This window comes from Cricetulus griseus, chromosome 4 (genome assembly GCF_003668045.3).
Source record: "Cricetulus griseus strain 17A/GY chromosome 4, alternate assembly CriGri-PICRH-1.0, whole genome shotgun sequence".
Classification (NCBI taxonomy): domain Eukaryota; kingdom Metazoa; phylum Chordata; class Mammalia; order Rodentia; family Cricetidae; genus Cricetulus; species Cricetulus griseus.
The window spans coordinates 102,477,360-102,492,390 of record NC_048597.1 but is presented as its reverse complement, the minus strand read 5'-3'; the positions used below and the strand labels follow the sequence as shown (position 1 = coordinate 102,492,390).

At 45.9% G+C, this 15,031-nt stretch overlaps 1 protein-coding gene across 2 annotated transcripts in view; it reads right to left on the bottom strand.

Annotated features, from left to right (window-relative positions):
• The window catches only part of LOC100765617 (purinergic receptor P2X 7), a 38,249-nt gene that overhangs the window by 11,618 nt on the left and 11,600 nt on the right, over positions 1-15,031 (bottom strand). For both annotated transcript variants that reach the window (XM_027414038.2, XM_027414039.2), the window contains exons 4-9: positions 12,568-12,643; positions 11,320-11,416; positions 7,230-7,310; positions 6,394-6,523; positions 5,548-5,684; positions 29-119 (exon numbers count right to left, since the gene is read on the bottom strand). In XM_027414038.2, coding sequence (XP_027269839.1) covers positions 29-119; positions 5,548-5,684; positions 6,394-6,523; positions 7,230-7,310; positions 11,320-11,416; positions 12,568-12,643 — 612 coding nt within the window. The remainder of the gene's footprint in view (positions 1-28; positions 120-5,547; positions 5,685-6,393; positions 6,524-7,229; positions 7,311-11,319; positions 11,417-12,567; positions 12,644-15,031) is intronic.

Below are 15,031 nucleotides of genomic sequence, written 5' to 3'. Positions count from 1 at the left end.
TAGACAGTCATGGGAAGGAGAGACTTACAGTGCCAAAAACCAGGATGTCAAAGCGGATCCCGAAGGCCTTGATCAGTGTCCGCTTTTCCACATTGTTTTCCTTATAGTACTTGGCGTGTCTGTGGGAGAAAAGCAGCCACATTTACAACAGTCTCACCGAGCGTGCTGGTATCTTACAGGGAGAAAGCAAACTAGTAGCCAAACCAGTCTCCTCATCGGCTTTTGAAGCCTGCCACAGTTAGCAGAGGAAAGATCACCTTCCACCCTTCTAATTATTCTCTGACCAACTGGAACCAAAGAGTGTCCCCAAGTTACCTCACCTGCTTCCATCATTACAGAGTAACAAAAAATTGGCTTTTAGTTTCCTATGTAAACATCCCACATCTAAGGCAATATAAGGTCAACAATAAGCAAAACTAATTTCAGGTGATATGTTTATTTCTCTTTCCTTTCTTCTTGGTTTTGTTTTGTTTTGTTTGTTTGTTTAAACAAGGCTCTCTCTATCTATGTAGTCTTGGCTTCCTGGAACTCACTATGCAAACTAACCTCAAACTCAGAGATCTGCCTGCCTCCAGCTGCTGGTATTAAAGGTGTATGCCACAATGTCAGACAAGTTTATCTCTCTCTTCCTCTGTTTTGGTTTTTCCACAAAGTCCTAGCTGCCCTTGAACTCACTCTAGAGACCAGGCTGGCCTCAAACTCACAGAGATCTGCCTGCTTCTGCCTCCCGGGTGCTAATAGGCATGGCTTCTAGAACAAAGCATGAAAGGAGGACAACGTGAATCTCAGCCCTCTGTCTACTGGAGACAGCGCAAGGATCTGCCGTAACTGTGCTTTCTTAGATTCTGCGTTCATCTTTCTGCCAACCACTAGCCACAGAGCCAAACCAAAGGTCAGTGGACAGCAGAGTGAAATTCATCTTTTGTGAGCCAAACCTTCAGGCCAGTTCTGGATATCCTGCTACCATCTTGTCTATCCAATTCTCACATTAGGCTAGAATTTCTCTGTCCTCAGGCACACAGAGGCAGGTAGGGCCAGGTCAGACATGCAGTTCACAAAGGTCCTTATAGCCCAGTAACTAATGACAACATTGAAGACAGCAGCTCTCAACTCTCTCCCCAGCCTGCCTTACCTTCCCTCACAATCCGGGCCTCACCCACCCCTTGCTCTGTTTCTGACCAAACCGGTGCTTCTCCTACAACCCTGGGTAGGGTGGCCTGCTCCCACCCTCTGGGATACGTTACATAGGCTTTAGGCTTATATTGACTGACAGTGACTTCTCCCTGCCATTGTTTCTTTCTGAGCTAACCTGGCACAAATCACAGCCACCCCAGACAGGTACAGAAGTTATATTTGTGACTTTTTTTTTCCACAGATAATCAGGCAGACTTAAACCACAAATATTTAGCAGGATGTGGTGGTATATACTTGATATCTTGGCACTTGGAAGGATGAGGCAGGAGGATTGCCTTGAATTTAAGGACAGCCTGTGATGCAGTGAATTCAAGGCTAGCTTAGACTGTCTAGTCAGACCCTGCCTCAATAAAGAAAAAGAAAACTGTAACAAAACAATGCAGTCCAGTGCAACACAACAAAACCACAAAGTCTCCTAATGCTCTGGCGTGAGTCTTTCTACCCTTTTGGGGTTATCCTTACAAAAAAACACACATTTTCTTTCTAAGTTGGTCACAATCTATTTCCAGGTGTAGGAAGAGAAGAAAACAGAAGACAGATGTTCTGCCAGAATATCACTGGATCCTTTTTGTGAAAAACCCTCAAAACCTGAGACTGAAGCCAGGAAGTGGTGGCTCACGCCTTTAATTTCAGCACTTGGAGGCAGAGGTAGGCGGATCTCTGTGAGTTCAAGGCCAGCTCAGCATACAGAACAAGTTCCAGGACAGCTAGGGAAACCCTGTCTTGAAAAACCAAACTAAACCCAGTTTTGGGTATTTTAGTGCCTGTTTCTAGCCAGAGGGAATCCCATTGCCTTGAATCCGATTGCTTCCTTCTGAGACCATATTCTCCTCCCTGCTCTGTTGAATGATCCACTTTCTAACACACAAGCCAGTGTGCATTAGCACTTCACCCTTGTGGTTGGTTTGCTGGGAACATCAATTTTGTAAGTACTTGGACTTCTGCTCCTGGGCTCTTGCCATTGTAGCTCATAATGGAAGGCAAGGAGTATATGCGGAGACTATTCAAAAAGGGGGCCCTCTGGGCCTGAGTACTAAAGAGGTGTTTCAGAAGGAGTAGTGGCAGGAGTCTATCTCAGTACAGGCAGGTGGTGAGTCAGGGAGGGACACTGGACAAGGATGCTTTTCTGCATGTAATGGATTAAATAGTGAACCCCAGAGAAGATAGGCTCCTAGGCTAGAGCCGTGAATAGGACCCTATTTGCAAACGAACTTTTGCAAATGTTAATAAGCATCTCAAGGTGAGCTTCCCCTGGATTCTGAGTAGTCCTACGTCCTGTGATTAGCAGGTGTCCTTATAAAACAAAGAAGATGGAAACTTAGACTCAAAGACAATAGAGAAACCATTCTGGATGAAAGCAGACCTTGGAGTGGTTCAGCTATAAAGTGAGAGATTCCTGGAACTGACAGAAGTGGGAGAGGCAAGAGAAGACCCCTCCCTAAGCCTTCAGAGAAGTCACGGTCCTCTGACACCTGGTCTCAGACTTCCTGTCTCTGTGACAGAATAAATGTAGTAAACATTTATCGTTCACTAAATTTGGTCTTAAGCCACTCTGCTATAGTAGCCACAGGAAACTAATACTTATCCATGTAGATGTTCTGGACCCAAGAAAGGCATCTTATACCCCAGTATCACACATACAAATCAACTTCAGCAGGTGCTCACCAGGGGAGGAAATCCTGTAATGTATCTTCATTTTAGTGTGTGTGTGTGTGTGTGTGTGTGTGTGTGTGTGTGTGTGTGTGTGTGTGTGTAGACCAGGGGTCTACATCAGGTATCTTCCTATCTTACTTTGTCAGGCATGGTCTCCCCCTGAACCTGCTCCTCACCAGTTTGTCTGGACTGACTAGCCAGCAAACCCCAGGGGATCCTCCTGTCTCGGCTTACCCAGCACTGGGATTCAAGGCACACACCACTAGGCCTGGCTTTTTACATGATTGCAGAGAGCCGAGCTCATGTCCTCTCACTTGCACAGCAAGTGCCTCTCTAAGCCATCTCTCCAGCCCCCATAAATCTTTTTCTTGAGGACAATGTTACATAATGTGAACTTTTTAACTTCCTGTAAAAAAGAAAGCTATATTTTCCCAAATACCTCATATAGCCTGTAATTTCCTTCTCTTTTGTGACGCTGTTTGAAAATAACTTGTTCTCTTGCCTATCAGATCTCCACAATTTATTTTTGGCCAAAGAGTTCTCCTGGTGCTCATTCAACAACAAATTTGCTAACACTCTATTCTGAAAGAATACTGACGTCATAACCCCTTTGGGCCTCTAGAGAGCTCAATCCCTCCAGGAGCCGATGTTCTTAGGTTCAGCTCAGAGAAAAGGGGGTTGGCTAATGTCTGGGTGGTACATTGCCCTGCATGCTTTGGCTTACTGCTAAATAAAAATGCCCAGCACAGTCATGGGGCCATTCTTCGTGTCCCCATTTTCTTGCTAATGGCCACAGCCTCTTCAGCATTTCGCCCTATTCAGCAAGAGTGATCAAAAAATTACCTGAACTAAGAGCCTCTTCCTCAGCCCAGATGAAACTCCACGTACCCAGAGGAGGCAAAAAGCCTCAGCCAGCTTGATGCTGACTCCAGGATCTCCAACTCTGATCTCCACAGGGGCTGGGCATAAGGATTCAGGGTCACAGAGAAGGACACATAAAGAAGTGGCAAGAACGGTGACAACACAAAAGCCACATGCTCTTTCTACAGGGGCCATACCCAGCTCCAGCCAATGCTGTTATGTGGGATATGGGCCCAGTGTTATCTAAAGTTTATAAACTCTTTGTCAAACACTAGCTTCTCAGGAAACAAAGAAAGCCCAGATCTTTGTGTAGAATATCACAAGGTTTAAAACATTCTACAGGTACAAAGAACTAAATGGAGTCTCTGGGGGGAACTTGTTCCAGTGCAGGTATTTGCTAAGTTGGAGGTGGGGAGGCTCTGTGAGGTACTGAAGCAAGTACCCAGGTGAGGCCCCTGACCCAGGTGAGGCCCCTGACCCAGGTTCTGGGATGGAGCTCAGAGGATAGGAGTCTGCATCAGCAGTGTTCACGTTAGAGTGAACAGCAGAGCCCCTCAGAGACTTGTGGAAATGTGGATCACAGGCCCACCACTGTCCAGTCTGAATCAGGGGGTGAGACCAGGCCCAGGAATGTGCATCTTTGAGTCACCATGTCATGCTGGTACTGAGCCCTGCATTTTGGGGGTTGCTAGTCTAGACTGCCGATGTGAAAAGTTTCTCTAGTTTCTTCTCAGAGCCCAGGCTCCTGTCCTCTCTCTTAACTGGAAAAGGGAGGCCTGCAGAGCCCCTACCTCGTGCTTGGAGAGGCTTCCGTGGCCACATCTTCCTATCACATTATCGTGTTTGATTTTCTTAGAGCACTTTACCATCATTAGAAACGCTCTAGTTGGGGGCTGGAGAGATGGTTCAGAGGTTAAAAGCACCAACTGCTCTTCCAGAGGTCCTGAGTTCAATTCCCAGCAACCACATGGTGGCTCACAACCATCTGTTATGAGATCTGGTGCCCTCTTCTGGTGTGCAGATATACATGGAAGCAGAATGCTGTATACATATAAATAAATAAAATCTTAAAAAAAAAACGCTCTAGTTAGATTTGTCTGTTCTATTGGGATATAATTTACATGTCTTACAATGCAGAAGTCTTAAGGGTTCTCTTCAATGGTTTGTTTGCTTGTTTATTTTAAGGCGATGTTTCTGTAAGTAGCTCTGGCTAGCTTGGGACTTGCTGTGTAGACCAGGCTGTCCTCAAACTCACAGAGATCCACCTGCCTCTGCTTCTGTATGCTAGGATTAAAGATGTGTACTACCAGCCTGGTAATGGGTTTTGACAAATGAATCCCTTGTGTTTTCATAAAAATTCCTTCAACTCATTCCATCTTCTCAGCAAACTTTTTCCCAGCCCAGAACATACTATTCTGTCTTTTTTCATCATAGATGAGTCTTGCCTACTTAAAAAAAAAAAAAACAACTTTGTGTGTGTGTGTGTGTGTGTGTGTGTGTGTGTGTGTGTGTGTGTGTACATGCACACATATGGCCTACATGTGGAGGTCAGAGGACAATTTGTGAGAGCCAGTTCTGTCCTTTCCATTATGTGTTCTGAGGCTGTGCTTAGCAGCAAGCCCCCTTATCCCTGAACCATCTCCTTGGCCCTACAATTTTATCTTATTGTGGTTTCAATTTACATTTCCCTAATGACCAGTAATGTTGATGAGCTATAATGTTTTATTTACTTACATTTTTGTCTGTGTGCCATTCCTAGAATATAGTAGCAACCACTAAGTAGCAACCTCATCTTTTCTGTTTACTGTTTCTGCCAATTGGCACACTCAATACTGTTACCTGAAGTTGTAGCCTGGGATCAAGGACTCATTGGTATATTTGTCATCCAGGCGGCGGAAGCTGTATTTGGGCTGACAGTGATGGGACCAGCTGTCCAAGTTGCAGTCCCAGTAGATCTCAATGCCCATGATTCCTCCCTTGGGGGACAGTCAACAAGAAAAGTCACTAAGTCTGTTGGGTGTGGGTTATGCAACCATCAAACACTGTCCCACTCAGAAATATCATTTCAGGGAAAGTTTTCTTTCTGTGGGGGAAATACTCATTAAAAGGTTTCAGTACAACCGGGCAGTGATGATGCATGCCATTAATCCCAGCACTCAGGAGGCAGAGGCAGGCAGATCTCTGTGAGTTCAAGGCCAGCCTGGTCTACAGAGTGAGTGCCAGGACAGCCAGAGCTTTACAGAGAATCCCTGTCTTAGAGAGAGAGAGAGAGAGAGAGAGAGAGAGAGAGAGAGAGAGAGAAAGAGAGAGAGAGAAAGGGGTTGCCAACCCCTAGATAAATACAAATACAATAAATACAAGGAGCACAGCTGGGGAAGGTAGAAATGCAAACATGCATTGTCCCTGGAGCCTCCAGAGGGGGTTGCACTACCGTTGACATCCGAGCTCACCTCCAATTCTGGACTCCAGGCACAGAAGAAAATTTATTTACTGTAACCACAGGGGAAATGCATCAAGTAACTCACTCAGGATGTGGGATTCCCTGGCACTGGGTATGGTTTACCAAGTTCAAATAAATGTGAAACTTGACTTTAAGAGCCAGAATATTAGCCTCTACCATCAGACAGTGTTACTTGACATTTGACAACCTCCACTCCCTGATACACATATAAAAACACCACCAACCTGAATTGCCACCTCTGAAAAGCTCTCCCCTGCTTCTTGGAAGATGTCCCCTAGTCGGAAAATGGGACACTGAGGGTTCTGAGTCTTATGAAAGATACAAGAGATGTTCAGATCTGGCAAGATGTTTCTCCTGTGCAGAATTGCAAACAGACAGATGTTTTAGCAACCATTTCTCTAAAGGGAAAACCAACGCCTGCCGAGTAGTGCTTGCCAATTACTGTGGTGTAAGTGTCTTCACCACTTCTGTGTCAAGCTCCCAATGGGACATGGTTGAACTCGACATGGATCTACTACCAACAGATCCATCACTCATTGATGTGAGCTGTGTAGCAGCTCCCTTGTTTCCTGGGGACCCTTGTAGAATGTCCTCTTACATTGTGCCAAGAACAATCTTTGTGACCAGCAGCATATTGCAGAATTGGTTGGGTATCACTTCCAAAGACAATGGCTTCCATCTCAGTTTCCCTTGCTCATTTGCTATGCAGACTGCTTGCTCTGGCGAAGCAGCCACCATGTCCTGTGGATACTCAGATGGTTCTTAGGTGAGATGAGCATGGTGAGGAACTTAGCCTTGCTGCCTCAGCCACATGGATAAGGCTGGAAAAGGACTCAGTTCTAATCAAACCTAGAGCTAGCAGAAGCTCTGACTGGCAGCTCTGGAAAGAAAATGAGCCAGAACCACCCAGCAAAGACATTTCCAGAGTCCCGATCCACAGATGAGAGAGAGAACAGCTCTTGTAATTTTCAGACTCCCCAGGTTTGGGATCCTTTGTTCCACAGCCTAGATAACTGATGCATACAAATTGATAAGACAGCCAGACATTTGAGATTCTTACGTTGTATAGTTGTGGCCGGGGAAGTGGATATTGTTCTTGATGAGCACAGTGAAGTTTTCAGCGCTCTTCAGGAGTGCAGGCCTGGGAGAGGAAAACAAGGATTGGTGACTTCAGGGACAAAGAGTCCATGGGACCAGAGGGTTATGGTTTTGTGCTTTTGAGTGAAGAGAAATGACTACAGCAACTTTGCAAAGTTCTCCATAAAGCCTGTAGCTTCCCCCAGAAGCCTTCTCCCTACTTGAGAACCCCACGGCAATTATGGTGTCATGCCCAACACTGATACAATTGCATGTCTGGCTGTTGTGCGGTGGTGCGCTAACATCTGACAACTGGCTCTCCAAGGGAGAAAGGAAAGAGCCTCACATGTAGCACTTGCCGATTACCAGGCCATAAATGTCCCCACCATGGCTGGTGTCAAGCCCCATCCACTCATAAACTTGAAACTGAGACAGAATAAGCGTAATTGGCTTTGAGGCAGTGCCAGTCAGCCCTTGAGCGCCCATGTTTGAGACTTCCAAGATAGGCTTGAGGTCCCTGCAAGGCTGAGTGATAATTTTATTTTGGTATGTCCAGTCTTTATCACAGAACAACACACAGAGTTGTCTATATCATTCATTCATAATTTCATTCATTCATTCATTCATTCATTCATTCATTCATCAGAGGCTCTGAGTAGCATTTAGTTTTATACTGAGTTAGAGGAATCAAAATTCCAGGCTACAGATAGGTCACTTACCCACCAGCCAGACAACCATTCATCAACAAATAATTATGGTACTGGGCATGGAGCAGAGCCCTGGGATACAGTGATCAACAAGACCATCAGCAGTTGAAAATCTATGAAAAATGGGGACTGGCTGAAGGTTAAAAAACAAAAACAAATTTGGGAGCAGTGGTGGCGCATGCTTTTAATCTCAGTACTGGGGAGGCAAAGGCAGGCGAATCTCTGTGAGTTCCAGGCCAATCTGGACTACAGAGTAAGTTCAGGACAGCCAGGGCTACACAGAAAAATCTTTGTGCCGAAAAAACAAACAAAAACAAAGCAAAACACAACAACAACAACAAAAAACCCAAAACCAAAGCACAAACAAAAGACTCTTATATTATTTCACACTCCAGCAACACAGACAAGGATAGAAGGGACACAAGGACCATCTGACTTCCATTCCAGGGCTTCTGTAACCTAGGTTTGGTTCTGCTGGGGCATAGCTGTGGAGATTACTTAGTTTTGTCTATCCAGCACCCATACTCTGCTTTTGGCGTAGTCTCAGTTTTCTCCCTCCTGGGCTCCCCAGCCCACAGAGGCTACAGAAGGTTGGGTGGGGACAACTCTACTTCCTGTTCATCCTAATTGTCTCACGTGGACATTCGACCTAAGGCTTCCTGCACAGTATCAGCCACTTCCCTTGACCACAGTGATTGGTTCACAGAGGTCTTAAGACACAGTCATGCCAATTAGAACATTCCAGAGCTTTTGTGGAAACTTTTGAACTCTGTGAACTACAATGTGCAGAAAGGCAAAACAGAAGAGAGAATAATTAGAAGGATCATGGGGAGAAGAGAGAACCTCACACTTTTGAAGCCTGGAACCAGGGATTCTGGATGTCTCCCTTAAGGAGTAAAAATTAATTAACTAATCAATTAAACAGCAAAACAAAAATAATATACCTTCTTTTTCCATTTAATAAAATTGGATTCATGGTACTTGCATAAAATAGTATTATTTACAATGAATTCCTGCTTTGTACTGGATTCTGGCCTTAAAATATTTTAAATGTAGCTAGGTGGTGGTGGTGGTGACAGCACATGCCTTTAATCCCAGCACTCAGGAGGCAGAGGCAGAGGCAGAGGGACCACTGTGAGTTCGAGGCCAGCCTGGTCTCCAGAGTGAGTTTATCTCTCCTGGCACAGGGCAAGAACCTGGGGACCCACTCCCTACCTGCTCATCTCATATTTTGGATTTTTATGTCATATGAAGTGACACACAAGGGAAGTAACTGACGAACGCCAACTCCTTGGTAGCTGTGTTGGATGGGGGTTAGGGTGTTAAGTGAACCATCTTACCTGGTTCACATGCCATGAGAGGACACTACTTGCCCAATCATGTCAAAAGGTGGTTTATGGCTGTAAGTCCAGAACTCAGGAGGCTGAGGCAGGAGTATTACAAAAGTAAGAAGAATAAAAATAACAGCAGGTATTGTGATACACACCTTTAATCCCAATACACAGGAAGCAGAGGCAGGTGGTTCTCTGTGAGTTTGAGGCCAGCCTGATCTACTTAGTGAGTTCCAGGATAGCCAAGGCTACATAGTAAGACCCTGTCTCAAAGACACTGGCAATAACAATAACAGAAAGAATGAAAGGGCTCTGGGACAGGCCTGTGGAGACACACGGTATTCATCTGATGAATGAGCTGGTGGCAGAGCTGAAACTGACAAACACAGAGTCCTCTGTGTGGACCCAAGCAGTCCCTCGGTGGAGGCTGCTTTCCCACTTACAGCATGGTACCTTCTGCACACAGAAACGTCCCTGACCTAGAAATGAAACTGGGCTGACAACCAAAGGCCAGAAAGGGCGGTTCTACCTACTGCCTGCACCAGGACATTGGATGGCGTGATGGACCTTGGCCTGAGCTGTATACGTGTCAGCTTGGGCAGCCTTCTCTTTGTCCCACAGACAGAGTGGTCCTGAGTCCTGCTTGGTCTGGGAAGTCTCATAAAGCATAAGTGGATACTAAGACTAAATCAGGCCAGTGAGGCAGCTCTGGCAAAGGTGCCTCTAAGCCTAATGGCTTGAGTTCACTCCCTGGGACCCACATGGTGGAAAGAAAGAACCAGTTTCCGAAAGTTGTCCTCTGAGGCCCAGATGTATGCTATGGCACATAAGCACCCACATAATAAGCAAAGCAAACTAACAAATGTAAATGTCAATAAGTATAATATAAAAAATTTTAATTTTTTTGTCTTTTGTTTTTCTTTTGTTCTTTTGTTTTTCAAGACAGGGTTTCTCTGTGTAGCCCTGGCTGTCCTGGAACTCACTCCATAAACCAGGCTGGCCTCAAACTCTCAAACTCATAGAAACCCTGCCTGCCAGCCGGGCGTTGGTGGTGCACGCCTTTAATCCCAGCACTTGGCAGGCAGAGAGAGGCAGGTGGATCTCTGTGAGTTCGAGACCAGCCTGGTCTACAAGAGCTAGTTCCAGGACAGCTTCCTCCAAAGCCACAGGGAAACCCTGTCTTGAAAAAAAAAAAAAAAAAAAAAAAAAAAGAAACCCTGCCTGCCTTTGCCTCCCAAATTCTGGGATTAAAGGCATGTACTACAAGTGTATTTTTGTATTTTCAATTAAAATTACATTCCTTATTTTATGTGTGCAGTCACCACACATAAAATAGCTTGGTTGCTGCCATATTGGACACCATGGATAACAAACATTCCCATTACTAAAGGAAATTCTATTGAACAGAGATGTTCTAGAGCCACTACACTTCTAGAAGCAGTCTCTCTCTCTCTCTTGCTCTGTGTGTGTGTGTGTGTGTGTGTGTGTGTGTGTGTGTTACATGCACATGCCCACAGGTGCGCAGGCCTCAGAATGCCTGTGTGTGGAGGCTAGCAGTTGGTAGCACTCTCCAAGCAGTGTCTCTCACCAAACCTCGAGCTCACCAATTTGGCTAGACTAGTTGGCCAGCAGCCCCTGACTCTGCCTTCTCAGCTGGGACTACTGTGTCTGCTGCTACACCTGGCTTTTTATGTCAGTGCTTGGGATTCAAACTCAGGACCCCAGGCTTGCTGGACAGGCACTTTCCTCACTGAGCCGCCTCCTCAGCTCTGCTTCTTCATAATCTTTGTCATTAAATATGAGCATGGATGGATCAGAGCAAACCCTGCTGTACCTCTTGGGGAGGGTTTCCAGAGCAGCCATGATAGTCAGGGCCACTTAAGGGTGTTCCAGGCCACACCTACATACCAGCTGGTTCAGGACCACTATAACATGTTAAGAGCTGGCATGGCCTTCCCTGAGATGACACAGAGGTTCCCCAAGCCAGGACTTTGCAGCCAAGGCCACTGTTTATGCCTCCCGTCATGCAACTCACCGGGGAGCCTCTTTCCCTTCCTCTGCGGGACACCAGGCAAAGACTTCACAGGTCTTCCTGTTCTTATCATATTGTATGCACTTGCCAGTCTGGAGTCCTACAAGTTTTAAGGGGTTGAAGAACCACAGATGTGAATGTACCGAACAAGGCACCATGAACTCAGCCTACACAGAGACAACTACACTCTTAGGCCCAAGCAGATACTTCTCCCATGAACCCTCCTCACCTACGCGTGCCAAGCTAAACAGAACACTTGGCAATGCATCCCTAGAAAGGCCCAGAGATAGCATAGGGAGATGCTGGAGTCTGCCTGCCCTTTGTTTTTGTTTTCTTCAGGGAGCGATGCCTTAGAGGAGAGTTCTGTATACAATGTGTACTGTATGTGGACTAAAGTATGGCTTCTCATGTGGCATCTGGGTGTTTCCAGGGGTACACAGCTCGTCTGGGGATGTGTGAAGCCACATGAGGGACTGGGAGCATCTTTCTGAAGTGTCAGGAAGAGAGAGAACTGATAAAGGGCAAGCCACCTTACAGTGATCTCCATGGCAACTCACATGTACATGTTATGGAATGGACTTTTCTGTGAGTGTGAGTGTGTACACTGTAACCACTGGTGGCTCTTACTTCCTTGTTTTGAGACAGGGTCTCTCTATGTAAGCTCTGGCTGGCCTGGAACTTGCTATGTAGACAAGACTGGCCTGCCTCTACCTCTGCTGGGATTAAAGACCTGCACTACCATATCAGAGTCTTATGCCTTTTAAAGTTAGAACACAAGGCCATGTCTTTTTGCAAGGTTGGGGCTGTAGCTCAGTGCTAGAGTGCTTACCCAGTCTTCAAGAAGCCCTGGGTTTGAGCTCCATTATTGAGAAAGAAAAGAAAAGAAAGCAAGAGGGAAGGAGGAAAGGAGGGAGGGAGGGAGGGAAGGAGAGAAGGAAAAGTAAAATTAAAAAGTTAAGCTTCCAGGTCCTTGGAGGTTCAAGTTCCCTGCCTTTGGGGAAGTGCTTCAACAATTAGAACCTGACCCAGCATCTCTCCAATGGTGGCATTGGAGTCACATGTACAGGCTTTAGCTGGTTTGTTGGGGACAAATCAGGAAACAGGCACAGCCTGACTTGTGATTTGGTTGAGGGAAAGGCAACCGAAAGCCAGAGGCTAAGGACTCGACTCCAAACTAAGCATCACAGTTTGAATGTCACAAAGTCACTGGCTCATCCCTTCTCAACAGTTCAGAGAAAGACAGAAAAGCACCTTTGCTTTGCGCGTCCATCCATCCCTCTTTACAGTCCCTGTCAGATTTACAGAGTGCAGAGCGGCTGGTGGGGAACTGCAGAAGGAAAGGCAGAAGAACAGAGAGTGAGCATCACATCACCAAGATACCACAAACCTCTGCTCACCACTGTTACTGAAGCGCTACTCCCAGTGGCCAGAAAGTGAAAACAGACCAAATCCATCAGTGTGAGATAGGACAGATAAAGGGTGGCTCATTCGTGTGTGTGTGTGTGTGTGTGTGTGTAAGCCAGAGGTCAATGTCAGGTGTCTTTTTCTGTCACTCTCCATCTTATTTTTTTTTTTTTTTGAGACAAGTCTCCCACTAAGACTAGCTCACTATTTGGCTGGGCTGGCTGGCCTACCATCAAGCCCCAGGGACCCACCTGCCTGCCTCACCAGCACTAGGATCACAAGTGGGCATGACTACACCCTGCTCTTTATGTGGGTGCTGGGGATCAAACTTGGATCCTCATGCATGAATGAAAGCACTTTAATGGTTGACTAATTTTTCAGCCCCCATATGTGGAGTCTTGTTCAGCCAGGTCCTGACACATGCTACATAGGGATGACTTCAAAACATGACGCAGTGTGAAAAGGGCCGGACACAAGAGGCCATGTCCTGTGTGGCTCTATGTATAGGAAATGTCCTGGATAGGCAAATCCACAGAGAAGAGCAGCCTGGTTGTCAGTGGCTGTAGGGAGGAGAGACAAATTGGTCACTAATGGGGACAACTTGTTTTGAGAGTCAAAATTTCCTTGGGGGTGATAGAAACTGTTTTTTGGAATTAGGTAATTATGATGATGGGTTGCATGAAGCTGCAAAAAAAAAAAAAAAAAAAAAAATCCCCGAACTGTATACTCGGGAGTCATAGGTTTTAGAGTGGATGAATTATATCTCAAAACCAAAAATAAGTAAAAATGTAAACAGCAGGTGTTAAGGCAGCCAGGAAGCACTTTCAGGGATTGGGGTAGAGAGTGGTGGCAAGGTTGAGGTTGCAGTGGCCCTGCCCGCACAGGTACCAAGGTGCAGCAGGCCTCATGGAAAGAAAGGACATGGTTAGCACACTCCTGGCTGGAGAGAATGGTTCAGCTGTGTCTGGGGCCGAAGTTCAGAACAAGGAAAAAGAAAGGGTTTGTTTGTGTGTTTGACTTTGTGCAGCAGGTCGAACCGCTAGTCTTGGAAAGACAGATGTACAGTGGCATCTGTTCCTTGTCATCTGGGCATTTGTTTGGTTTATTTTGTTGTTGTTGTTGTTATTTTGGCTTTGTTTTATTTTGGTTTTTTTAATTTTTTAATTTTTTAATTTTTTTTGAGCAGGCTTTCTCTATGTAGCCCTCACCGTCCTGGAACTCGCTCTGTAGACCAGGCTGGCCTCGAACTCACAGAGACCCACCTGCCCCTGCCTCCTGAGTGCTGGGATTAAAGGCGTGCGCCACCACTGCCTGGCTCAACTATGACTCTTTTAATTGCAAAGCCTCAGTCACATCTCTATAGCCTAACTCATAACAGGTCTTGATCATTGTAGTATGAATGAATGAATGAATGAATGAATGAATGAATGAATGAATATGTACTATGGCTCTTGAGTGGTTGTGATTTTCATTATCAACTATAAGGAACTCCCAGGAAAGAAGATAAACCAATTCTATTTCTGTCTGTTAAAGAGACTCTAACATTTGTTTTGTGATTGTTGCATGGGTTGGGGAAGTTCTTGATCACACTACTGGCCTATAGATGAAGCATTTCCCTCCCTTTGGAGCTGGGCCTATGTGTGATCACAGAACTAACATGGTGCCAGCTCCAGGCTTATGCCTACTTCTGCCTTCTTGGCTCTGGGGTCCCTGAGATGCAGTTTGGAAACGTGGCTACCCTTCTGGAGGAAGCATGTGGGAAGACCCCCGAGAAGAGAAAAACTCTTGGGAGTCCCTGGGAGTGATGAGGTACCTCCAAATGATGCTAACAGCAGCTGTTTTGCAACCACAGCTCTGTGAGACACAAGCCAAATCAACAGAAAGCTGCCCAGCTGAGCTCAGCCCACCAGGGACCGTGAGACTAAACCAAGCTGTGTGACGCCCTTGGGGTGCACAGGCGTTTGAATAGCCAGAATAATCTGTACCAATTCATGTATACACTAGGGCTTGGCCACATTTACTGAAATAACCAGAGATAGCATGGGTATTGACATGTAAAGAGAAGGCACGTGTGCAGGTGGAATGACCCAAGCCAGTGTTCAGTGTAGGCTAAACGCCCCCTCCCCAGAGTCACGTGTTGCCCTCTAAGCAGTGGTACCCTCAGAGGCCTTGGGTTTCATCTGTTCTGGGTGATCATTTTGGTTCTACGAGCAGCACGTTTTCTGAAGGCTCGAAGTGTATCATGATATGTCTTAAGTGTTTTCTTGTGTAAATTAGGGTCTGGGAGGTATCCTCCTGAATTTGGGAGGCT